A 27,906-nucleotide genomic window follows, 5' to 3' on the forward strand; every position below is an offset into this window, starting at 1 on the left:
AAAGTATGATTTTTGTAGTGAAATGGTTTGTATCAAGTGCATAATATTGGGCTTTTGGGTATCTTGTTTATTAATTGAGATAAGCAATTTCTTATCATGAAGGACCTTTGGGAACAATCAAGATTTTTTGATCCGTTATCTTTCTAGTGATTTAGTTTTAATTCAACCTACCAGTTAAATGAATTGGTTCTCTCAAGACCAATGAATCCACTGGCGCATTTATAAGAAATGAGAAATATTTTTAATATATTCCTGTCATTTATAAATATTTTAATAGATTTTTAAAAATATTAATGAAAAGAGCAAGATTAGGTCGACAAATCACAAACAAGAGAAAATTTGCAGATGCTGGAAATCAGAGCAACACACACAAAATGCTGGAGGAACTCAGCAGGCCAGGCAGCATCTATGAGAAGAAAGTACGGTCCTGCTGAAGGGTTTCAGCCTGAAACGTCGAATGTAATTTTTTCCATAGATGCTGCCTGGCCTGTTGAGTTCCTCCAGCATTTTGTGTGTGTGTTGCTAAGATAAGGTCGTGCTGGAATTTGTTGGTGTGGTAAAACATGAATCACAATATTATTGAATGACAGAGTAGGGTTGGGGGTTTGTTCTTTTATTTCTTGTTGTGCTTATTGAGATTAATTAAATTTTGTTTTCAATATTCCTTAGGTTATCCTCTCCATGCGCCAGAAGCCTATTTTCCATACTTCAGGAAACACGGTGTTACCACAATCATAAGACTTAACAAGAAAATTTATGATGCTAAACGCTTCACAGATGCTGGGTTTGCACATCATGACCTGTTCTTTGTTGATGGAAGTACACCAAGTGATTGTATTGTGAAAAGATTTTTAACAATATGTGAGAATGAGGATGGCGCTATTGCTGTACATTGTAAAGGTATAGCCTATTGTAATGCTGTTAATTTTCTAACCGCTATTATGACTTTTTTCCTCACCAGTCTTCAACTTTGCAGATCCATTATGCCCTTAATTTTTCCAAAGGCTTGTTGATGTTGCTCTTTCAGTACATATAAGGCATTCTGCACTGCTTTGTATAATGTGCTTAAATGTGCCAGCTGCTCGGCTACTCATTTATGTCCATTTCTAATAATGAATGATTTGAATGTGGTATGGTTTTGGCATTTAAGAATGTAAGAACATGTTAACTATGTCATAACAAGATAAACCTAACAACTAAAGCATTGTGTGTAATTGATCTGACACATGGTTGCTACACTATGAGAAAGATAAAGTTACATTGGGGTTCACCAGGATGTTGCCTTGATGAGGAATTGTTATGGGGAGAAATTGGATAGGCAGGTTTGGTTTCTGTGGAGCAAAGCCGGCTGAGTCAAAATCTGAATATAAGTACTTAAACTTGTAAGAGTTGTAGGGCAAGTGGTCAGAATTGATTCTTTATGATAGTAATATCAAACACAAAATACAGTTTAAAATGAAAGGAAGGAGTTTTAAAGAGGATATGAAGGGAATTTTTATTTGCATAGAGCAGTTGATAATCTGGAACTTGCTGCAAGGAGAGGTGGCAGAGTCAAATGCAATCACAACTTTTAAGAGGCACTTAGATGGTCATTTTTATATAGACAAGGCATTGAAGAGTATAGATACAATGTAGATAAATGGGGTTAGTGTAGATGGGCAAAAAAGTGGCCTAGGGTTGGATATGGTGGGCCAAATGGCCTATTTTGTGCTATACAATTCAATGAACTCTGGGCACTAAAGCCTTAATTCAATTTGGTCTTAAACATTGGCAAAGATGCACAATTGTTTCATTTTAGGTGATTAATTTTCCTTCTTACTAGTGTGAAATGAATATATAATACCTACTTAATCACAAATGTAGTGTAAATTGATTGAGTAGGATCATAGAATTACAAGTTAGTGTGAAAGCTACATAAAACCTGTTTTACTTGAAAATGATACTTTCACAATGGAATCTTTCTAAACCTGCACTTTATCACACGGTAATTCCTTTTTCAGGTTTACCAATTCCTCTGGGCTAAAGGAAAAGAATCTCTTCAATGATTGGTTGGGTGGGGAGCGGTTAGAAAGGTTTTTTTTAGTTTAGTGACAGTTAATGGGAAGAAACCAATATAGAACAGTTAAGAATCTTTTAAGTGCTTTGGCAAATGGAATGGAATTGAATAAAAGTTTGTCTACAGTAACTTCAGCTTGATGGATTATTGCATTTAGACCATAAGGCCATAAGATATAGGAGCAAAAGTGGCCATTCAGTCCATCGATTCTGCTCTGCCATTCAATCATGGGCTGAGCCAATTCTTCCGATTATCCCCACTCCCCTGCTTTCACCCCATACCCTTTGGTGCCCTGGCTAATCAAGAACCTATCTATCTCTGCCTTAAATACACCCAATGACTTGGCCTCCACAGCCGCTTGTGGCAACAAATTCCACAGATTGACCACCCTCTGACTAAAGTAATTTCTCCATTCTAAAAGGACGTCCTTTAATCCTGAAGTCGTGCATAGATTTGTTTCAATCTAAATAATATGTAATACTTTTCATAACTTTGAGTATGATAGTTGACACTGTACAGAGAGGATACAAAATATATTACTGCCCCACCAAAGATACTTTGCTTGGATATATTTTTGTACAAGCTATTCAGTCCTTACAAATGACAGAAATAGTTAGTCTGTTTAAGGATTCAAAACAGGCAAGTGTCTGTCTGAGCTAGTTTGTGAAGCTTACCTCAGTACTATTGCTGCTCTGATTCACCTGACTTTGAATCATATAATCCGGACTGATGCTGAGGGAGTGTTGTGTAGTTTGAGTGGGTAGGTTTTCATTGGCTTGTAAATTATACCTCTCCAAATACCACCCTTCGAAGAGCACTGAAATATATTAGAATGCAATGTAAAGAAGAGCATGAACAATTTCCCCATAACTAAGTCAACATTCATCCCACGACTAATATCAGAGTAGTTTGCAATACTTTAACAGATTTGCTGATAATCTGTGGAAGATATAGGCATTTATTTAGCATTCACTTCAAGGCCGGAGCATACCATACACAGCACTAAATAACACTGAATAATAAATGCACTCTTCTACTCAAATAAAAAAAATTGATTAAAAATATCAGAACTTTTAAATGTATAATGGGTATTAAAATTGTGCCTTATTAACATGAGTAAAATGGATAAAATGCACCTTATTTTAGTTAAGATAGAGAAGTGCATTTTCCATTGACTTGGAAGTAAATAGTGAATTGTACCAAAAGCTGCTTTATTAAACCTCAAACTATTCTGGATCCAAGTAATTTGCTAAATTGCTCTCCAATCTTGATCAATCATTCATTCATTGTCATGTATTTAAGAAATATTGAACAAATTTTACCAAAATTATCCTGTCAGTTTTTGTTGCTGTGTATGTGGCCAAACCAGTTTAATTCATAAGATAAATATTTCACAGAGATGAAGTGAATCCAGATCATGATCATATTTAGTGTTTGTTTATTTATTGGAAGTTTGACGTTGATGTAATTATGTAAACACCCTAACAAATCTTTCTTCATTTCAGCTGGTTTAGGAAGAACGGGCACACTAATAGCATGTTACATGATGAAACACTACAGATTCACTGCAGCAGAAGCCATAGGATGGATTAGAATTTGCCGACCAGGATCTATAATTGGTCCACAGCAGCACTTCTTGGAGGAGTAAGTCACAAGTTTATTTTAGAGTATAAAATACTTTATGTAGCACAGTAGAAGGTGTTATTGTGTATTATAAAGCAAGTAATCTTGCACCCAATGGAGTCAAAGAAAACTACTGTAATTTGCTGCAAGTCTGCTAGAAACAAGTTATTTTAAAGGATGAATAATTGCAACTTCAGATACAAATCACTTATGTTGATGAGTGTAATAATTTTCAGTTATACTTTGAAAGCCTTTATTAGGTTATTTGGAAGTTAGAAAATACCTTCATAAGAATGAAATGAAATACTAACTCTTTAAAGCATGGCTTGTATGATATAGAAATAGTGACTTGTACTGTGCTGCTTCCTTTTAATTTAATTGACTTTCTTGCATCCTTCACATACATGAGGAATAAAAATCGTTACGTTACGTCTCCGTCTAAATGTGCAATCATAGTAATTCATAATTTATGATAAATAGAACAATCAATCTAACAAAGAAATATACTCAGATCAGCATGTTAATCAGTTTGGTGGTCTGGTGGAAGAAGCTGTCCCTGAGCCTGTTGGTCTTGGCTTTTATTCTGCGGTACTGTTTCTCGGATGGTAGAAGCTGGAACAGATTGTGGTTGGGGTGGTTTGGGTCCCCAATGATCCTTCGGACCCTTTTTTCACACCTATCTGTGTAAATATCCTGAATCATGGGAAGTTCACAATTACAGATGCGCTGGGCTGTCCGCACCACTTTCTGCAGAGTCCTGCGATTGAGGGAGGTACAATTCTCATACTAGGCAGTGATGCAGCCAGTCAGGATGCTCTCAATTGTGCCCCTGTAGAAAGTTCTTAGGATTTGGGGGCCCATGCCAAACTTCCTCGACCATCTGAGGTGAAAGAGGTGCTGTTGTGCCTTTTTCACCACACAGCTGGTGTGTACAGACCACATGAGGTCCTCGGTGATGTGAATGATGAGGAACTTAAAGCTGTTCACCTTCTCAGCTCCAGATCCATTGATGTCAATAGGGGTTAGCCCATCTCCATTCCTCCTGCAATCCACAACCAGATCCTTTGTTTTTGTGACACTGAGGAAGAGTTTTTTTTCTTGGCACCTTTATGTCAGAGAGATGACTTCTTCCCTGTAGGCCACTGTTATTGTTTGAGATTAGGCCAATCAATGTAGTGTTGTCGGCAAATTTAATTACAGATTAGAGCTGTGGGTGGCAGCACAGTCATAGGTGTACAGGGTGAAAAGGATGAGACTTGGTACACAGCCCTGAGGGGCTCTAGTGTTGAGAGTCAGAGGGGTGGTGATCTGACAGGAAGTCCAGGATCCAGCTGCACAAGGCAGAGTCAAGGCCGAGGTCTCTGAGCTTCCTGTCGAGCCTGGATGGAATCATGGCGTTGAATGCTGAACTGTAGTCCAAGAACAGTATTCTCATTATAAGCATCCTTCTTCTCCAGATGCACAAGGACGGTATGTAGAGCAGTGGCTGTTGTGTCGTCTGTCGATCGGTTGTGTCGGTAGGTGAATTGTAGGGGGTCCAGTTTGGGCGGTAGCATGCTGCAGATGTAGTCCTTGACCAGCCTCTCAAAGCATTTGCATATTATTGAGGTGAGTGCGACAGCACGTCCAGTCATTCAGACATGTTAGCTTGGTCTTTTTTGGTACAGGGACTATAGTGGATAATTTGAAGCAGGAGGGCACACTGTACACTGGGGGGGGGGGGACAGAGAGAGAGATTAAAAATGTCTGTAAACGCACCTGCCAGTTGTGTTGCGTACATCCTGAGTACTCGCCCTGGGATGCAGTCCAGTCCTGCAGACTTGCGACTGTCCACTTGTTGGAAACATCTGTGTACCTCAGCCTCAGGGATGACCAGGTTGCAGGTTGTAGTGGTGGCTTTCCTTGGAGGCTCAGAGTTAGCGACATCGAGCTGAGTGTAAAAGCGATTGAGCTCATCTGGGAGAGAGGCCGCGATTTTGGCGGCACCACTACATTTTGTTTTGAAGTCTGCGACGGTATGCAACCTTCATCACAAGTCACTTGTGCTATTCATTGTGAATCTTGACTCAGTCTTGTCCCTGTATTGTTTCATAGACTTGATAGCTTTGTGCAGATTGTAGCTACTTTTCCTGAGCTCCTGCTGATTGCCAGCAGCGTAAGCTCTGTGTCATGCAGTAAGTGCTGCTCGCACGGAACTATTGATCCAGGGTTTCTGGTTCGGGAAGACCCTGACCAGCTTCTGGGGGACAACATTGTTGATGCACTTTTGGATGAAACTCATGACTCCATCTGTGAAGTCGGAGACATCCTCATCATAGAGGGCATTCCAGTTGACGTCTTTGAAGCAGTCCTTCAGCATGGAGACTGATTCGTCAGACCAACAGTGGATGGTTTTAACTACGGCTGCCTCTTGTTTCAGCTTCTGCCTGTACGTCGGCAAAAGCAGGATCGAAGAGTGATCTGGTTCTCCAAAAGTTGGGCGAGGGAGAGCTTTGTAAGCATTGTGGAAGGGAATGTAGCAGTGGTCAAGTGTGTTATCTCCATGAGTGCTCACCTGGATGTGCTGACAAAACTTTGGAGAGACTTTCGTCAGCGACGCTCGACTAAAGTCGCCGGCAATGAGGAAGGCAGCCTGTGGGTGTGCAGTCTTCAGCATGTTGATGGTCTTGTACAGTTCCTTGAGAGCCAGGTCAGTATCAGCCTGTGGTGGAATGCACACCGCTGTGATGATAACAGCCGTGAACTCCCTCGGCAGCCAGTAGGGTCTGTACAGCAGCACCAGGTATTCTCAGTCTGGGGAACAAAAGGATTTGAGGGCAAGCACATTCTGGGGGTCACACCAAGCACTGTTGACCATGAAGCATACACCTCCTCCTTTACTCTTCCCAGAGAGGTTTTTTGACCTGTCCGCCCGGAACAGGGACAACCCAGAGAGTTCGATCATGTGGTCCGGTATCTCCTCCATCAGCCAGGTCTCCACGAAGCACAAAACGTTACATTCCTTTGTTTTCAGCTGGTAGGAGACTCTGGCTCTCAATTCGCACAGTTTGTTGTCCAGAGACTGAACATTAGCCAGGAGTATGCTAGGGAGCAACAGCTGATTAGCATGCTGTCTGAGCCTCACCATGACACTGGCCCTTCTTCCTCGCCTCCGGCGCTTCTTCCACCGTAGTGGCAGTGTAAGAGATGAGTCTCCTATGGATCGCGCAAGCAGGGGTTCCCAGTGTAGGAAAGGTGGCACATAGTGGGTAAATGTCGTCTTTCCGATGTTCAGAAGGGTCAGTCTATCGTATCTGATGTGACTATCAGCTACTTGAACAGAAAATGCTAAGAAAATTGTAGAAATTAGTAGTATACTGTAGATTTGGAACTGAACTCCCAACACGGCGCCATCATGAGACTGGAGGAGAAGCAGAAAAGCAGAAGCATTGGTTCAACCAGTGAATGATACCTGCAATCTTTTGTGCAAACCTGTTCAGCAGCCTGAGAACATTTGAAGCATCTGGCTATAGATACGGAAGCTTTTTTATTTTGTAAGTGTTCAGGGGTTAAATTTTGGTGGCACCAAGTACTTTATCCCCCAATGCAAATGATTAAATGCTGGATGTGTTTTTCAGTGGGGAAAGTGAACTATCACAGCCGAAATGATAATTTTTGTTTTCAAGGAAATCTTAACTTAAAAACCTAATTAGTCATTCAGTTTCTCTTGATGTCCACCCTATAACAGATATTCCTTTAGCTTAAAATGGACCTTCCTAATTTGTGAGAAATGTAAGTAAATGAATTCTGTCACAATGAAAAAAATGTCTGGTGTGGGAGATAAAGTTCTAATCAAACAAAGAAAATACTGGAAAGACTCAGCAAGTGTAGTATCTTTGGGGAAGTGACACAAAGTTAAAGTTTCACATCTGGGAGTTGGCTCATTTAGTTTTTAAGCTTTAAAATATTTTAAATGATTATGATTTAATTTTTTGACACACCTGGCAGCTAGTAGGCTGAATAACTATGGCTTAGCTGGCTGATGAAGTAATTGTGTGTAATAGCTTTTGTAACGCCCTGGTTAAGATTTTTACTGCTATGCTGTAGGTATTTCATTTTAGCAGTTCTGTAAGAGCAGTCTTCTGCTTTTAGCATGTTTGGGTTCGAGCTGAAGATAAGGGGCTATGTTGTTCAACTTAGGAATGTTGTATCAGTCAATCAGGATGGTGGAATTGGGAGAAGGTTCTAGAGAACGCTGGATGGATCAAGGTCTTTTTGGCAGGAGCTGGGCTAAGACAAGGAGAAAGAGATGGCTGAGGGTGCTGTCCCTGTTGCACAAGGTAATTTGTGCAGATGAATGGCTTCAAGGAGGAAGGACCAGTACTCTTGTGGGGAAGCATGTTTGTTCGAGGTGGATTTTGAGTGACATTCAGGAGGTGGTGTGAGCTTTCTTTTTTTTTTATTGTACTAGGGAACCATTTAATTGTTTTTTTTAAATTTTATTTTTATTTGGATAAGGAATTCACAATTATCATGTACTTTTTTCACACATATAACCTTTTCCATTTTTTTATATGTATAAAACTACAATTATTTATACATTCTTAAGTACACGTTGAGATGATATAAAAGGAAAATAAACATTTAAATAGATAATTACGTACTGTGGTAAATCTAACCTATTAGGCTAAGTAATGAAATTAGTTGTTAAGAAAAATGGTAATAATAGTTTCCATACAACCCTTCTGGACCATTTCCACTGGTCCAAAATGTTGCATACAATCCTGTATACCAACCATTGTAGGTGTTTATATCCCAATTTGTTCGTGCTTGTTCCTGCCCGCAGACATAATTATCCAATCCCTATGTACTTATTTACTTAATTTTTTCATTTTTTTTATCCCTTTCCCAAATCTTTCCCTTTACTTGTGTTAATTCTCTATTTTCCAAAAAAAACAAACATTTAGACTAGAGGTGCTTACGTTAGCAATATTACTGTGTTGATGAGAAGAGCAATATAAATCATTAGGAGAGTCATCTAGAGTCTGCTCGCATTGGGGTTATATATTCAATCCATTTATTCCAGATTTGATAAAATGTTTCTTTTTGAGTTCTCAGGGAGTAGGTCAACTTTTCCATTTTAAATATTTCCAAGATAATTTCGTACCAATCTTCTAATGTAGGCGGTATTGGATTTAGCCATTTTCTAGTGATTGATTTCTTACTTGCCGCTAAGAGGGCCTGCAGCAACTTTATATCTTCCTTCTGTTCAAGGAACAATACATGCCCCAAATAGAGCGTCTCAAAGTTCAGAGGTATCTGGGACCTAAGTACCTTAACTAATGTTCTATGAATACCTTCCCAAAATAGACTTAATTTAGGGCAATCCCAGAAAATATGAAAATGATTCGCCTCCTTGGAGCCGCACCTTCTCCAACACATCACATTTGTATCTTTATATTTTTCCTGATATGGGGTCTTGAAGTATCTTATAATGTTTTTCCAACAATGTTCTCTCCAAGTCAAAGAATTAGTCGAGGACCATTGAAAGCTGCAGATTTTCCCCCAAGCCTCCTCTGACAGTACCAACCCCGCTTCTTTCTCCCACTTCTCTTTAATATACAGTGTATTTACATTTTTAGCATGGGAGAGTGCATTATATAGGCGAGAAACTGATTTACTAGGTATTGAACTGCAAGCCGAATTCAGAATCTTGAAAAATTCTAATTCTACTGTTGATAGGTCTGTATATCTACAACTCTGGTTAACATAGTTTTGTATTTGAAGGTACCTAAAAAAGTCATTATGTTCTAGGCCATGTTTGTCCTGCAGGATTTGGAAACTTTGTAATACTCTTTTACCTATAAATGAGAGGTAGGTTGTAAGACCTTTCTTTATCCATAGCTCAAATCTTTTATCTCCTCTGTTGGGAAGGAATTCGGTATCATATGCACACCATCTAAAGAGTTTTAACATGTTATTAATTCCACATGAATTAACCACCTTCTGCCATACTTTTAATGTAAGATTTATCCAAGCATTATTAAATTTTTCCAACTGGGCCATCAATCCTTTGTCAGCTATTGAGGCCTGAAGAGGAAAACTGTCAACTAATCCAAATTCTATTTCCTTCCATCTAGCCTCATATTCCCTATTACACCAATATAACAGAGGGGTTATCTGTGAGGCATAAAAATAATTTCTCAGGCAAGGAAGAACCATACCTCCTCCTTCCTTCCCTAACTGTAAGGTGTTATATCGAATTCTAGGTTTCCTTCCTTGCCAAATGAAGCGGGAAATCCATTTGTCCCATTCCCTGAATTGATTATCATCCACCTCCACTGGTAAAGTACGGAAAAGATATAATAACCGAGGAAGAATATTCATTTTTATAATATTTATCCTTGAATTTAAACTTTAAAAGGGGATAAGGTTCCATCTATGCATATCTGCTTTTATCTCTGAGATTAATGGCCCATAATTTACCTGTGACAGTGTTGAAAGATCCTTCGGCAGGGTTATTCCTAAATATTTTAATGATTTAGCTTCCCACTTAAGATCATATGTATCCTGCAATTTTTTGGATGGTGTATAATTTAGGGACATAACCTGCGTTTTCTTTACATTTATTTTATAACCTGATATTTTCCCAAAGTCATCCAACAGTGTAAACAATCCTATAAATGATTTTTCTGGTTCACTCAGATAGACCAAAACATCATCTGCGAATAACGCCACTTTCTGTTCAATCCCTGCCACCTTGATACCTTTTACGATTTCGCTCTGTCTTATTAGTTGGGCAAGTGGTTCAATATATAGCGCAAAAAGGAGAGGAGAAATTGGGCATCCCTGTCTAGTGCCTCTCTCTAAAATGAAGGAGTCAGAGAGGTCCCCATTTATCTTAATTCGGGCTGTAGGGCTGTCATATAGAGTCTGAATTACTTTAATAAACCTTTCTTGAAAGCCGTATCTTCCTAACACTCTGTATAGGAATGCCCAACTAACCGAATCAAAAGCTTTCTCAGCATCCAATCCTACTACCATTGTCTCTGTCTCGTTCTTATTAACCTGTTCTAATATGTGCAGAGTTCTCCTTATGTTGTCCTGTGTTTGTCTTTGTTGAATAAATCCAGTCTGGTCTAAATGGATTAGGCCAGGTAAAAGCTTTTCCAATCTGCGCGTTAATATAGATGTAAATAGTTTGTAATCTAAATTAAGAACACTAATTGGCCGATAATTGCCACATTCTAGTTTATCTTTACCCTCTTTAGGAATAACTGAAATAATCGCTTCTCTCCAGGAAGGTGGAGTTTCTCCTCTCTGCAAGATCCAATTAAAGGTGTTAAGTAGTAATGGGGCTAACTGTGTCTTCAGGGACTTGTACCACTCTGAGGTAAACCCATCAGAACCCGGGGACTTTCCAGCCTTTAACCTAGAGATGGCCACGTTCAGTTCTTTGACAGTTACTGGTTCTAATAAACTTTCATTTTGTAAATCTGTAAGTTTAGGTAGATCTAAAAAATTCAATACACTGTCTATATAGGGCTCATTGGGGGCCCGGGGCTGGGAGTACAGCTCTCGATAATATGTTTCAAAACTCTCTTGAATTTTCCCTATTGTACTCTCCACAAGCTTTGTCTTTGGATTCTTTATTTTATGAATTGTATTGTCTGCTTGTTGTTTTCGTAATTTATATGCTAATAATCTAGCTGATTTACCTCCTACTTCATAATTCTTTTGTCTCAGGTAAAGAAAATTTCTTTGAGTTTCCAACGTATAAATATCATCAATTTCACTTTGCAATTTCCTAATTTCCTGTTTTAGATTTGAATTACTTTTGTTGCTATCTACAACTTGAAGTTGTTTTAATTTTCCTTGAAGGTCTGCTAATTTTTGTGCATTGATTTTTTTTCATGTGAGTAGTAATGGAAATAATTTTCCCTCTCAGTACAGCTTTCAATGTATCCCATAAAATCACTGGTGATGTTTCTCCCGTGTCATTAAGGTCCAGATATTCTTTGATTTCTCCCCTTAATCTCTCCATTACTTTCGGGTTATTGAGTATATGTGAGTTTAGCCTCCATAGTGTTATAGTGTTTTCCTCATTTTCCTTTCCAGGATTAGAGACATAGAGACTGGGCTATGATCCGACAGATCAATTGTTGCAATATTACAGTTTTTTATCCTGAGTCTATCTGTATTAAAGATAAAGAAATAGTCTATCCTTGAATAGGCTGAATGAAGGAAAGAGTAATATGTATAATCTTTACTAGTAGGGTGTAATTCCCTCCAGACATCTATAATCCCCAACTCCTCCATCAATGAATTCACTTTCCAAGTCAGAGGTTTATTCTGAGTAACTATTCTTGAAGAATCTAATATAGGATTTAATCTAATATTAAAATTCCCTCCACAAATTACTACCCCTCGAGAACTGACCATTAGGTCAAAAATGTGTCTATAAAATGACCATTCACTACCTGGAGGAGCATAAACATTCAGCAATGTTATTTCTGTACCTTCTATTCTTCCTGTGATTTTTACAAACGGTCCTTCTTTGTCTCTAGTCTCTGAAATATGTTCATAATTAAGAGTACTTGATATTAAAGTAGCTACCCCTCTTTTGTGACTCAATTTATAGGATGAATAAAATACATGCTTAAAGCCCATTCTTTTTAATTTTCCATGTTCAGATTGGCTCATATGTGTTTCCTGGAGGAAAGCTATTTGTGCCCTCTCTTTTTTCAATTTAGACATAATCTTATTTCTTTTAATTGGATTCAAAACCCCATTAACATTATAGGAAATTATTTTTACCAATTCAGTTTGCATTTTTCTCTAGTAGAAAAAAAACACTCTCCTTTTCTAACCAAACAGTAAGCAATCCCTTCTCAACAGTAAACCAAGACATATAACCACACCCTAGACATTTCTGAACGTATAACATTTGAAAATTTTTCCCGACTTCCCACAGTGAGGCCTGAGCACCGACCCGCCTCAGTTCAGAGGGATAGCCTCTATCTTCACCCTGTGTTAGAGGGCCCTCAGCAGTTTGAATAATCATAGAGAATTTTCTCCTATTTATGTCTCGACCATATTGCTATCATTCAAGTTATTCCGCCTAGTTTATTTTCAGTTACCAGTTTTCATTTTACTTTTAAGTCCGATTTACTCTTTTCAGTCATTTCTCTTAATTAATCTGTATTCTCTGTACATTCACGTCTGAATATTTGCAGCTTTTCCTTGTAGTTTGACACTCTGGTTCGTGTGGAGCGTCCTCGCCCCACTAACTGCCACGACTTCTGCCGAATCCTCTCCAGTAGCGACTCCGGTTGGGTGATAACTTTAATAGGTAGTCCCCGGTTCGCCAGGTCCAACGTTGCCTCCTCCACCGTAGCGTAAGTTTTTGTCCCTTCGTCATAAAAGACTCTCAGCCGAGTTGGATACAGGGTCTGGAATCTGATGTTGTTTTCCTTCAGGACTCTCCGTGTTTCCGTATATTCCTTCCGTCTGGCAAGAATCCCCGGTGCGTAGTCGTGGTCTAAACTGATTTTGCAGTTGTTCCACATGAAACCTTTCTTTTGCCATGCTCTTTTAAGCACCTCTTCCTTCGTTCTGTAACTGAGAAATCTGATCAGAATCGATCTGGGCTGGCGCCTGCCGGAGGCTGTAGTGCCAACGCGCGGTGAGCCCTTTCTATCTGTAGGTCTTTTGCGGCCGGTATATCAAGGTTCTCTCTAAGCAGCTTCTCCACGAAGGGAATCATCAATCCGGGTTTACCTTCGGTTCCTTCGGGAACTCCGTAGATCCTCACATTTTCCCTTCTCGAACGGCCTTCTTGATCTATTAGTTTCCACTGGAGCTGGTCTTGTAGCTTCAGCATTTCTGCATCGCTTCCTCGGCGTTTTGTAGCTTCTCTTCAATTCCAACAATCCTCGCTTCGGCTCCATCTATCCGCGAGTTAGTTTTTACTATTTCTCCTTTAATATCTTCCAGCTGTTTGCTGTTATCTTGTCAGAACTCACGAATCTCTCTGACAATCAAAGACAGAGTCACCGATTCCCCCTCATTATCTCCGTCCTGGCTTGCCGTGGGGGAGCTAGGCCCGTCGCCTTGCTGCATCTCTATGTTTATCAGCCTTCGAAGCGGACTTTTTATTCTTGTTCTTAGACATCATCCTTGCCCCTTTTATTAATATAGTTATGCAATATTAAGTATTTGTCTAAATTCGATTTTGGGGCAGTTTACCTTTTTTGTCGAGAGACCTTTTCCTTACGCTGCCATTCCCTTGATGACCAGTGGTGGTGTGAGCTTTCATGCAGACTGGGTCCAGTGTGTGAGTTAAAGACAACCTTAAGATGAACTCCAAATTGTGTGCAAATTTGGACTGGGTTAACTGTAATGGGCCCTTTTTCTTTTTTTTTCTTTTCTTTTTCCAACCAACTGTTTGATAAAGCTGTCATTTGTAAATATCTTTATAATTGTGTGCAGTCTGTTATTGCCAACCATTAATTGCATGGGGGCAATACTTACACAGTATTTGCACAGATCGAGGTTCAGGTGGTCAAGACATCCCAACCTCCTGGTTTTGATGGGACCTACATCATACCAACCTGAGACGTATGGAGTTTGAGAAAGGTGGTTTTCTCACTACAGAGTCCAGTGGCTGTTAGCAAAGGGCTAACAAGCCACGTTTCTAGAAATGTCTGGTTAAAAAAAGATATCACTTCCAATTTTTTTTTAAGTGTTTCTGCTGCAATCGGCCTTGATTGGAGTGGCTTCCACAAGGGAGCTTGGGACAGGAGACACTCAGCTGAGAGGAGATTGTATGGTTGGAAAAGCAGGGAGATTCTGAGAAGATTTGGGCCAGTTTCTTTATCTGACTATTTAGTGTCAGTTTCACCAACCCGCCAATATTTGATATCCACTGTGAATTTTGTCCGTATGCATTGTTATAAATTATGGTTCCTAATACTAAGTGGAAATATTGGAAATCATAGCCTTGAGGACCATTCCCTAGTCCTAAATTACCTTGGTTGTTATTTGTTCCTTCAGTCTTAAAACTGGTGAATCTGATTTTTCATCATGAAATTTAAATTTACATGACCTTTTCTGAATCTCTAGTAAGACGACTAGGTCACAGATAAGTGATGCATCAGTATTTCATAAAATAAGCTCGGTGATCTTGTCTACAGCTGTATAGTATAATGAGTTTAATTCAGTGATCCTGACTTTGGTATAAATGTAGTTAGAGGTGCAGAGCAACATAGCACAGATACAGGCCCCTCAGTCCTTCAAGTGGCAGATGGAATACAGTGTCGGTAAGTATATGGTCATGCACTTTGGTAGAAGAAATGAAAGGGTTTATTATTTTCTAAATGGAGAGAAGATGCAAAAAACTGAGGTGCAAAGGGACTTAGGAGTCCTTGTGCAGGATTCCTGATAGGTTAATTTGCTGGTTGAGTCTGTGGTGAGGAAGGCAAATGCAATGTTAGCATTCATTTCAAGAGGACTAGAATGTGAAAGCAAGGATGTAATGTTGAGAACTTATAAAGCACTGGTGAAGCGTCACTCGGAGTATTGTGTGCAGTTTTCGGCTCCTTATTTCAGAAAGGATGTGCTGAAACTGGAGAGGGTTCAAAGGAGGTTCACAAAAATGATTCCAGGATTAAATGGCTTGTCATATGAAGAGAATTTGATGGGTCTGGGCGTGTATTCACTGGAATTCAGAAGAATGAGGGTGAACTCATTGAAACCTATCAAATGGTGAAAGGCTTTGATAGAGTAGATGTGGATGATGAGAGGAGCTTTTTTATGGTGGGAGTCTCTAAAATCAGAAGACATAGCCCCAGAATAGAGGAGAGTCCTTTTAGAATGGAGATGAGGAATTTATTTAGCCTGTGTGGTGAATCAGGAGTCATTGCCACAGAATGCTGAGTGTTTATGTATATTTAAGGCAGAGGTTGATAGATTTTTGATTGGTCAGGGCATGAAGAGATACGGGGAGAAGGCAGGAGATTGTGGCTTAGAGCAAAATTGAATCAGCCATGATATGGTGGAACAGACTTGAGGGGGCAAATGGCCTAATTCTGTTCCTATATTTATGGTCTTATGGTCTAAACCACTGTTCACCCAGCTAGTGCTTATTTCCTGTGTTAAACTCATTTCCATTTAAGCCCCACACCTGCATGCACTTATCCAAATGCTTCTTAAGTTGTACCTGCCTCGACCACTTCTGCTGGCAGCTTGTTCCATGTACTCACCACTCTGTTGTGGGGCTGGAGGGGTGGTTCTTTTTGGGTCTCTAAATCTTTCTCCTCTCACCCTAAATCTATGCTCCCTTGTTTTGGACTCCCCTATCCTGGGGTAAAGACTGTAGCCATCCACTTTACTTGTGCTTTTCATAATTTTAAACATTTGTATTAAGTCATTTCTTATTTTCCCGCATTCCAAGGAATAAAGCTGCATTCTGGCCAACCACTCACTTTAGCTCAGTTCCTGTAGTTCTGGCAATGTCCTCACAAATTTTTTTTTGCTGCCTTTTCAATTTATCCTGTGTGATGCCAAAACTAAGTTATCAGACGATTGATACTAATGAGAGAGATAAGGGAGACAATGGAGAAACGTTCAAAATGTTAATGAGAGAGGAGAGAGCGATAACGGAAAAGAAACACAATTCAGAATATTGACAGACCGGTTGCTTTGAACCTGAACTGTTTGAAGTTTGATGGACAGGCGATACCCCAGCAGGAGGATAAAAAGAACAGGTTCGCTAAGGCACGACATACCACGAGACCCTGGAAGAGCGGTGTGTCCCCACAAGTTGGTGGGAGTTTGGAGGTCCGGTTTGCAGGGACCGACCATAGACTCACAGGGTGTAAAGGTACGATCGGTGGGAACCTGGTGTGTGTGTCTGCCCTTGCCTGGGTGCCAGGTTCACTGCGGAAGAACGGTCGTATCCGGAATGGAGGGGTCACAGTCGGTGACCACAGTGGGATAGAAGACATAAAAGGGTCCACCCGAAACCAACTGCGAAGAACATCAAAGGTCTGCCTGAATCAAATTTGCATCCTCCCCCCACCCCCAACGGCACAACAGCGATTACTGCGAACTGTACTAAGCTGAACTGAACTCTGCATCACTTAAGACTGATCATTTTACCCCTAGACTGCAATAGAGCTTGGTTGATTCCTATTATCCTAGTTCTGTGTACATGCGTGTATTATCATTGCTAATCTGTTGCATTCACATCCTTACGATTGGAGTACTGTGTTACTTATTTCTTTAATAAAACTTTATTAGCTCCTAGAAATCCAGACTCCAACGAGTGGTCCCTTTCTGCTGGTTTGGCAACCCAGTTACGGGGTACGTAACACCTGTCTTTACTATAACAGGGTGACCAATACTCCACACAGTACTCCAAGTGTGGCCTCCCCAGCAACTTGTACAACTGCAGTTTAATGTCCCAACTATACTCAATGTCCTGCTTGATGAAGGTCAGCATGCTAAGTGCCTTTTTCACCACCTTGTCCACTTGCAACACCACTTTCAGCACACTGTGTACTTCTACTCCCTTGGTCAGTCTGTTCCAGTGTATGCAAAATAATTGTGGGACTTCACTGTCTTTTTACTTATTACAGTTTCTTTCCCGGTCCAGCAGAAAATTCCATCAGTCCTCATTTCTGTCCTATTTTCCTGCAATTTGATCGCTCTCATGCCTATCAATTCTGCTTTGATACTTTTTGACTCTTGTTTGCAGCAGCCAGTTAACCTACTGGGTTATCATTAGGAGGTGATTTCTAGCTGAAACCTTAAATGTTGATAGAGAAAATGTAGAGACCTCAGACTGTTAAGTATCTGAGGTTAAGATCGAATCCAGTTCCTGGAGCTGTGAGGCAACAATTTTGCTGCTGGTCTACCATGTACCCTTCGTAATGAGTAAAAATGCCATTTACCTTTTGATCCCTTGGTACTTGGGAATACCATTCTAAACTACTATTTAAGGATTGCGACACAAAGGCAAGGATTCCCTTTCCATTTGATACGATTAATTGAGCGAACAGGCTCTCATTATAACTTGTTTTTTTTCTCACTCCCTACACAAATACAGTGACCTTATCTTTGTGTTGGATTATATCTCTTTCTCTGTAATTTTGAGTCTTAGCTATCTTTTATTAGAACTCATGTATATTATTCAAATGGAACATGTCTCCAGGATAGTGTAATATTTTTGTAATGTTGGGTTACGGAAATAGCAATGAAGGTTTGATATTGCAACAAAGATAATACAAATTTGTTTTCGCTCATGATACACTGGGGGAGAAATAGGAAATGAGTATATGGCTTTAAAAAAGGATCCATTTTGAAGGGGATGGTTAATGATACCAAATACAGTAACACTGAATGAACTCATGCATTTTACAATATGTTCTCCTTAGGCTATGGAATTGTCACTGAAATCTAGAGGGTTGATAGTGTTTGTGAGATTACCCAAAAGAAACTAACCAACTTTGCTTACATTTTAAAACAGTGCTGGAGGTACATGTGCATTTAGCTTGTGTGTTAACATTCTCATTTCTTATTCTGTCTATAAGCTTCATATTTAAATACTAAAATGAAGGTGTATCTTTCGAAATGCACTCAATCTATCAATTTTGAAATTAACTATCAAAGTTACTTATTTTCAGTAATTGTTCATTAGACAATTGTATTGTGTTGGGCACATGGCCAAGTGGTTAAGGCGTTTGCCTAGTTATCTCAAGGTTGCTAGTTCGAGCCTCAGCTGTGGCAGCGTGCTTGTGCCCTTGAGCAAGGTACTTAATCACACGTTGCTCTAGTCTGTGCGAGGAGTGGTGCCCCACAGAGACTTCCAATCTGCACCTTGTAAGGCATGAAAATGCCCGACGCAGGCCTCTCATGGTCTGAGTCGACGTTCCCTTTCCCTTCATTAGACCAGAATTGGTATAATGTAATTATATGCTTGTAAAACCCAGGACATGGAGTATACATCTGAGATTGAAAACCTGATGATTAGTTTCAGTTCATGGGAGATGATTTGTCTGCCTTTTTCATAACTTTGAAAATAGCTGTTGTATTGGTAGAAAATTTGATCGGAAGAAACTTGGAAGTTGTTTTCCATTTGGCATTGTTTAATACATTTTATTTCTTGAGTTTTATGGAAAATGTTGAATATTGCCCTGTACTACTTGTAAGATTCATTACTCTCGTCACATTTTGATACCAACTCCTGTTTTCATCCTGAGAGACAAACACAATATAGCACATTTCTTTTTAATTTTTTGATTCTTTGTTAAAAGCTTTTTTGTTGGTACCATCTATATCTGCATGATCTACATCTGGAATGGAATAGTGAACCTGGAGTTGAATTTTATTTTAGTTAGTGGAGGTGACTTTGTTTTGTGTAGGCAGTTATGTTTAATGATCAACTATGGCATGGTATGATGAATAAAAGTTGCACACATTCTGATCAGTTTTTGCTGTAGTTGTTCAAGTATAATCTGATGTATAGTGCATATTTACATGTTCATTTGAATTGCCAAGAGCTTGCCTTAAATTGCATAGGCATTTATTTGCATCTGGTCTATTTACTTCATCATATCTGAATATTAAGGTTAATATTATTAGTACTTGAATTTTTAAAAGGCCTTTGACAAGGTGCCACGCATGAGGCTGCTTACAGGAAAAGCTCTAGCATGGATAAAACAGTGGCTGATTAGTAGAAGGCAAAGAGTGGGAATAAAGGGAGCCTATTCTGGCTGGCTGCCGGTGACTAGTGGTGTTACACTGGGGTCTGTGTTGGGACAAATTCTGAAGTTGAATATCAGTGATTTGGGTGATGGAGTTAGGTGGAGGGACTGGTAGTTTTGAGGAAGTAGAGAGGCTACAGAAGGACTTAAATTAGGAGAATGGGCGAAGAAAGGGCAGATGGAATATAGTGTTGCGAAGTGTATGGTCATGCACTTTGGTAGAAGAAATGAAACGGTTGACAGTTTTTTTTGTATCTTCTCGCTTTTAGAAAATAGAGGTGCAAAGGGGTTGGGAGTCCTTGTGCAGGACTCCTGACAGGTTAAGTTGCAGGTTGAGTCTGGTGAGGAAGGCAAATGCGATGTTAGCATTCATTTCAAGAGGACTAGAATATGAATGTAAGGATGTAATGTTGAGACTTTATAAAGCACTGGTGAGGCCTCGCTTGGAGTATTGTGAGCAGTTTTGGGCCTCTTCTCAGAAAGGACGTGCTGAAGCTGGAGAAAGTTCAAAGGAGATTCACGAAAATGATTGCAGGATTGAATGGCTTGCCCTATGAAGAGTGTTTGGTGGATCTGGGCCTGTATTCCTAGAATTCAGAAGAATGAGGGTGACCTCATTGAAACCTATTGAATGGTGAAAGGCCTTGATAGAGTGGATGCGGAGAGGATGTTTCCTATGGGCGGAGAGTCTTAAGACCAGAGGACACAACCTCAGAATAGAAGGGCGTCCTTTTAGAACAGAAACGAGGAGGACTTTCTTTATCCAGAGGGTGGTGAATCTGTGAAATTCTTTGCCAGAAAACTGTGTAAGCCAAGTATTTATGTATATTTAAGGCAGAGGTTGATAGATTCTTGATTGGTTAGGGCATGAAGGGAAATGGGGATAAGGCAGGAGATTAAGGCTGAGGGGAAAATTGGATCGGCCATGATGAAATGGATCAGATGTGATGGGTCAAATGGCCTAATTCTGCATGTGTATCTTATGATCTTATTATACTGTGACGCTCTGGGGGCGGTGGGGAGGGGCATGGTTGACAGCCCGCCCCTGCATTTCTAATGACCAGCACTGTTTATTGTTTTTGTGCTAAAATGCTTTTGTGGGATTATGGTGGGAAGTTTCAGTTCATTTACAGTTACATTTTAGGTTGGGTTATATAGTTATTTGCATGTGTATTTGTGGTTACCCTAACTGTAACTGGGGTGTGTGATGGTCACCTCCCCTGTCTGTGAGAGACTGGTTGGGTTCACTGTCCGGGGCATGGTGCCCAGTCTGTTTTGTGTTTATCATAATAAAACAGTTGTTGAGTTAGCAAGCTTCCTCGTCTGTCATTATGGACCAAAGAGAGAGAGAAGAGAGAAATTTAGATTATGAAGACACGCAGTCCTCTTTTATTGTCATTTAGTAATTTGTTGTCAATTAGAAATTGCCTTTAAGCTCACGAGAGAGCATAGGCCATCAACTTTTTGCTGTTGATGCTTCTGTAGCAGGCAATTTCTTTTTTATGAGGTCAAGTTGCTAGCACGACACTCAACCCAGCACGGATGGAAAGCGTGCACGGGAACCAGCTGGATTTGAACTCGGGACCTTCTGCCCCAAAGTCCAGCGCCAATGCCACTACGCCTCCAGCTGCCATATTATGGACCAAAAGCTTGCCACAATACTACAGTGGAGAAGACCATCTTAAAGAGTTTTCTTACAATGTGAATTGACTGCAGTTTTCACCTCTTGTACGTCCATTGCATTCAGTCTTTGATATTTGTTTAACGCGCCTCCCTACCCACTTGTGAAGTCTCACTTTTTTTCATTTTGCCTTCATAATGTGCCTCCTCTGCACTGCAGCTAAAGGTGTTCAGATTTTGAAACCAGTCCAGCATCCCTTTAGTACAAATTATTGCTGCAGCTATTGTACAACTGAAAAAGCCCCATGTAAGTGTTTTGTATAGTCTGCTTTATAACAGAACTGAAATTAAAAGGGAATGATGCTAGATCCATTGCAAATGGGTGGGAACTTTGCCATGAGCTGAAAGATGGAAAAATAAATTGTAACTTGTCAGCTGAGAAATTATTATAGTTCTTTTATGTGACAGCTGTCATTGATCATTGTATACTTCAGTTATTCCTTTTGAGTTGACGAGGCTTTAAACATTTAACTAGATTGGTACTACCAATTATCTTTTAAGTTTTAAAAAAATGTGTAAATGTTGGCCTAGCTCTGCCACAAGCAAAACAAGCCAATGAGGGAAATTGCATATTTTCTTCATGGTCATAAATCTGTTCTCCCCTTTTCCTCAACAATATTTCTTGTGCGTCTGACCTTTGTCTTATCCAAAGATAAGTACGAGTGCGGATACTAAAGAAAGCAAATGTGTATGTGAGGGGGGTGGGGTGCGGGGAGGAGTGAGAAAGTAGTTGGAGAAATAAGAGAACAAGGTAATAACAAAGATAACCACCTGTATAAAAGCTTTTTGAAGGAAGGGAACAGAGGTATAGTGGAAATTGAGGCATTTTGGTGAGATCACAACTGATGTATGATCTAATTCTATACATCTGCTATGTTGTCTTTATCTTTTAGATTAGGTTCAAATGTGTTAAATGTGAAATTTTGACTTTGAACAAGCAAACAAGCATTAACTGCTGTGGATAGAGTGCATTCCAAACTTTTATCTCTTGCTGTGCAGAGTAATATTTCTAAATTTCACTTCCAAAAGGCCCCACTCATTTTTTTTTTTAAACTGGTCTTGAACTACCCAGCCAAAAGACATAATTCCTTATTTCATCATCTATATTTGTCCATTGGTATATTTACCCCAAGAATGAAAATGTGCGTATTGGTGAGAAATCTCATTTGGTTCATTTATTTGGCATGAAATCACCTCAGAAAATTCTAGTACCTGTAATATAATTAAATGGTACAAAGAGTTAACCTACCAGAGTGTCTTGAGTTACCAGAAATGAAAGTGCTGCACATAGATGCAATTAAGAGGAAGGTTAAATAGATGATATTATCTTGCATAAAAAGTCTTGCAGTTTTACTGTCTTTTGGCATGTGTTATTATGCAAGATATAGAGTTAATAAGTGTGAAATAGGTATCCTATAAGCTGATTCCGCATACTTTAGACCAGTTATTAAAAGCAAAATAAAACCTCTATACAGATAAAATTTAAGCATTTAAAGGGCAATGCCATTATAATTAGAGTAGAGCTGAAAATAAAATAAAACTAAAATCATTCAACTAACCTATTTAAAAAGAGAACCATCACATGATGAAACCAATTAAAATCCATTCAATACAGTACATATGAAAGGTCGAAAAGTAACTTATTTCCAAGTTCTCTTTCAACAGACTCTACCAGTTTGGCAGATAACCACCATTACGGAAAAAATGCAACAGGGATCTGAGAAACGCAGTTCCAGATTAAAAAGAGCGCAGCATTCTGAAGTTTGAGGCTTACTGCAAGCCTGCTGACTGCAGTTTCCACAGGCAAATGATGTAATCATCCAAGTCTCCTAAATACTGCAAGAGTTTAATTAAAGCAATAAAAATAAAGATTGAATAGTAAATCAAGCTTTAAAATATTAATTCTGCTGTAATGCTGTTGATGTCCTGAATGAATACCTGTAGGATCAAAATTTCATGAAGCTCATTTTCACATTGGCACAGTGGCATGCAAAAGTTTGGGCACCCCGGTTAAAATTTCTGTTACTTTGAATAGCTAAGCGAATAAAAGATGACCTGATTTCCAAAAGGCATAAAGTTAAAGATGACACATTTCTTTAATATTTTAAGCAAGATTACTTTTTTATTTCCATCTTTTATAGTTTCAAAATAACAAAAAAGGAGAAGTGCCCGAAGTGAAAGTTTGGGCACCCTGCATGGTCAGTACTTAGTAACACGCCCTTTGGCAAGTATCACAGCTTGTAAGCACTTTCTGTAGCTAGCCAAGAGTCTTTCAATTCTTGTTTTGGGGGATTTTCACCCATTCTTCCTTGCAAAAGGCTTCTACTTCTGTGAGATTCTTGGGCCGTCTTGCATACGCTGCTCTTTTGAGGTCTATCCACAGATTCTCGATGTTTAGGTCAGGGGACTGTGCGGGCCATGGCCAAACATTCAGCTTGTGCCTCTTGAGATAGTCTATTGTGGATTTTGAGGTGCGTTTAGGATCATTATCCTGTTGTAGAAGCCATCCTCTTTTCATCTTAAGCTTTTTTTTTAAAACAGATGGTGTGATGTTTGCTTCCAGAATTTGCTGGTACTTAATTGAATTCATTCTTCCCTCTACCAATAAATGTTCCCTGTGCCACTGGCTGCAACACAAGCCCAAAGCATGATCGATCCACCCCTGTGCTTAACAGTTGGAGAGGTGTTCTTTTCATGAAATTCTGCACCCTTTTTTCTCTAAACATACCTTTGCTCATTGCTGCTAAAAAGTTCTATTTTAACTTCATCAGTCCACAGGACTTGTTTCCAAAATGCATCAGGCTTATTTAGATGTTCCTTTGCAAACTTCTGACACTGAATTTGTGGTGAGGACGCAGGAAAGGTTTTCTTCTGATGACTCTTTCATGAAGGTCATATTTGTGCAGGTGTCGCTGCACAGTAGAACAGTGCACCATCACTCCAGTCTGCTAAATCTTCCTGAAGGTCTTTTGTAGTCAAGCAGGGGCTTTGATTTGCCTTTCTAGCAATCCTATGAGCAGTTCTCTCAGAAAGTTTTCTTGGTCTTCCAGACCTCAACTTGAGCTCCACCGTTCCTGTTAACTGCCATTTCTTAATTATATTACGAACTGAGGCAACGGCTACCTGAAAATGCTTTGTTATCTTCTTATAGCCTTCTCCTGCTTTGTGGACATCATTTATTTTAATTTTCAGAGTGCTAGGCAGCTGCTTAGAGGAGCCCATGGCTGCTGATTGTTGGGAGAAGGTTTGAGGAGTCAGGGTATTTATAAAGCTTTGAAATTTGCATCACCTGGCCTTTCCTAACGATGATTGTGAACAAGCCATAGCTCTAACAAGCTAATTAAGGTCTGAGACCTTGGTAAAAGTTATCTGAGAGCTCAAATCTCTTGGGGTGCCCAAACTTTTGCATGGTGCTCCTTTCCTTTTTTTCACTCTAAAAATGTACAAAACAAAAATAATACACTAATCTTGCTTAAAATGTTGAAAAGAATGTTTCATCTTTAACTTTGACTTTTGGAGATCAGTTCATCTTTACTCACTTAACTATTCACAGTAACAAATTTTGACCGGGGTGCCCAAACCTTTGCATGTCACTATATATTGGTTGATATTAATTATTGCTTACAAATTATGAGCCTGTATAGAATTTGAGTTTATAATTAGTACAATATTTATTGCAAGAGTCCTTTGCACCTTGTTAATTGATTTTAATAGAAGGGTGGGCAGACTTGTGGATATTACTTTTTGAAATTAGCAGATTACACTGTGGAGTCCTTTCTGTGCAGGTTTCACTCAACCTGCTCAGAAATGTGTGGAATGTGGGTCTTAGCTGCAACAAAGCTCAAACAATGTTGCAAAAATACTTGGGAACCAGTATCTGTTGCTTACTTATATTGTACCTTTTGTATTTCAGTCTTCCATTCTTGTTCTCTTGTGCAAAACATTTGAATTGCATTCTGAAGAAAATCCAATCTCTTGTCAGGGGACATAATTAGTTTCTCATCATTGATGTGTGTTGCTACGTTATTTCATAATTTTCAAGCGCAATGCAGGAAGGAAACTTTTCTTCCTGTCTGGTCCATGCCAGCTCCCAGCAGTTTTAAAAAAAAATTATGTACATTTTTACATTTCTATTTTATTATATGTTTTTTGTTAATTATATTTTTCATGTAGCCCTGCTGCTTATTCTCCCCCAGGCTCACCTAACTTTTTTTATATAGTCGTGTGTGACAACAGAAAGGATTCAACATAATATTTTTTAATTTTAAGCTGTAATTTTTGTGGATTGCAATTGAAAGAATATTATTTACATAAGGGTTAGTGTTCTCTGTGAAGGTTGGTAACTCTCCTGTTTAAAAGGCTTTTTGGCTGATCATATGTTCTTAACAAGGGTGCTAAAGGAAAATAGTGATGAGAACCTCAATTGTTTGGTAATTGAAACCTTTAAAATTATCTCAGTATTTTAGAATAAGGTATGATGTCTTGGTGATTGTATTGAGTAACTTCACTAATTTAGTTTGTCTTCTAGTTCGTGGTGACTTACTGAGATCAGATTGGAGTTTTGTTTGGGATCTTACTGAGTTCTTGTTTGGTGGTGGGTTAGTGAGGGGAAACGATCAGTTGAATCTACTGCATGTCACTATCTCTATCCATTACGTAAAAGTTGACAATTAGTAACCATAGGGATTAACCACCAAAAAAACTTAATTATGATTTAAGAACACATCTCAGTGCTTTGTGAAATCCATTTTTTTAAGTAGGCAAGCTATTTGGGGATTTTTGAGTGAACACTAGAATTATTCCATTATATTTTGAGTAACGAATGATGCTGGTTTGTGGTTATAACAAAATTTTGCTGTCAGGACTCTTGCTGATTCAAAATGAGTATAAATTGGTTGCTCAATTGTCCTGTCAAAATGTAATTTCCATTTTCAGAACGTTGATTATGTTGCTGCATTGTCATGCTAAAGCTAGATGTATAAGGGGCCATATTAACAAACTGGATTTTGAGATAGTGTGACTGCATTTAATTCATACTGAAACCTTCAACAACTACCAATACCATCTTCCCCCAATGTGCATACACACATCTCTGCTATGTTTCACACTGGAAATTATAATTTTAAAATTGTTTGAAACATTATTTAGAAATGTTGATTAATCCCCATTTGGGCTTAACACTAATTCAGTGTATAAGCAAGATGTGAAAATCTGGAAGAGGTCCATTCGGGAATGGTGTATTTCACTAGGAAATACAATCTAAAATACAAAATAGTTCAGTAATCAGCAGGCATGAAACAGCACACTGTGGTGCCTTCCGTATCATTGTAGGGGATTTCAGCCAGGCAGGCTTGAAGTCTCTGAACAACTACCACCAACATATCACCTGTGGAGTCAGAGGAGCCAACACACTTAACCACTGTTATGTTGCCATCAAGAAAACAGACTATGCCATCTCATACCCACGCTTGGGAAAATCCAATCACCTGGCTGTACTTCTACACCATGCTTACCAAGAAGGTATGGTCAAGGGAGGTGAGGAGTGCGTACAGGACTGTTTTGAGTCGGCGATGGGGACAGTATTCAGGGATTCATCCTTAATTCTGAATGAATACAGCACAGTTGTCACCAATTTCATCAACATCTGTGTAGATGAATATGTGAGTGCCTTTGAGAATATACCAGACATTGACAAACCAAAAGCCAGGAGATTTGTAATCTACTGAGGGCTAGATCTATGGCATTCATGAACAGTGCTCCAGAACTATACAAGAAATCCAGGTGTGAGCTAAGGAAGACTATTTTGAGAGCAAAAGAAAAACAATTCTGATTGAGATTGAGATGGAATTGGATGGACATCAGCTCTGGCAGGGTTTGCAGGCCATTACTTCCTACAAAGTGAAACCTAAAGTCATGAATAATATTGATGCTTCACTCTCAGATGAACTCAACACCTTTTATGCACACTTGATGGGTGAATAAAACGGCAAATGTGTGAATGCCTGTGGCACCTGGTGACTCTGTGATCTGTCTCAGAGACTGATGGCAGAGCATTTTTCATGAGGATGAACCCTTGCAACACGGTAGACCCTGAGGACTCTTCAAAAACTTGTACCAACCAACTAGTGGGAGTGTTCAGACACCTTCAGTCTCTCACTGCTGCAGTTGGAAGTTCCCACCTGCTTCAAAAGGGTGACAATCATATCAGTGCCCAAGAAGAGCAGGGTGAGCTGCCTCAATGATCATTGCTCCTTCGCACTCACATCTACTGTGATGAAGTGCTTTGAGAGGTTGGTGATGGCAGGATTCAGCTTCTGCTAAGCAAGGATCTAGGTCAGCCACAATAGGTTCAAGGTGGATGAAATCACACTGGTTCTTCACCTCGTCTTGGATAGATAGATACTTTATTCAGGGTAGCATTACAAGTGCAGATATACAAATAATAGAAGAGAAATAAGAAAGAATAAAAAATACGTTACCTCAATCTGTCTAATGGGGGGGGGGGAATCATTTCCCCCACTATAGCTTAACTCATTATAGAGCTAATGGCCAAGGGTAAGAATGATAGCTGGCAAATAGTAATGTCTGTGTCATGCTGCTATTTATTGATTACAGCTCAGCATTCAATGTACTAGTACCCTCAGTTCTAATCAGGAAGCTCTAAAACCTGGGACTGTGTACCTCCCTCTGCAATTGGATCCTTGATTTCCTCATCGGGAGACCAGTCTGTGTGGATCACAATTAACATCTCCTCTTCACTGACATCTTATCCTTAAGGATGTGTGTTTAGCCCACTGCACT

The 27,906-nt window shown here is 39.4% G+C and overlaps 1 protein-coding gene across 1 annotated transcript in view; it reads left to right on the top strand.

The window, feature by feature from the left end:
- LOC134354522 (dual specificity protein phosphatase CDC14A-like) overlaps positions 1-27,906 on the top strand; it is a 140,519-nt gene that overhangs the window by 66,077 nt on the left and 46,536 nt on the right. The window contains exons 9-10 of the mRNA XM_063063444.1: positions 670-900; positions 3,562-3,700. Coding sequence (XP_062919514.1) covers positions 670-900; positions 3,562-3,700 — 370 coding nt within the window. The remainder of the gene's footprint in view (positions 1-669; positions 901-3,561; positions 3,701-27,906) is intronic.

This window comes from Mobula hypostoma, chromosome 12 (genome assembly GCF_963921235.1).
Source record: "Mobula hypostoma chromosome 12, sMobHyp1.1, whole genome shotgun sequence".
Classification (NCBI taxonomy): Eukaryota; Metazoa; Chordata; class Chondrichthyes; order Myliobatiformes; family Myliobatidae; genus Mobula; species Mobula hypostoma.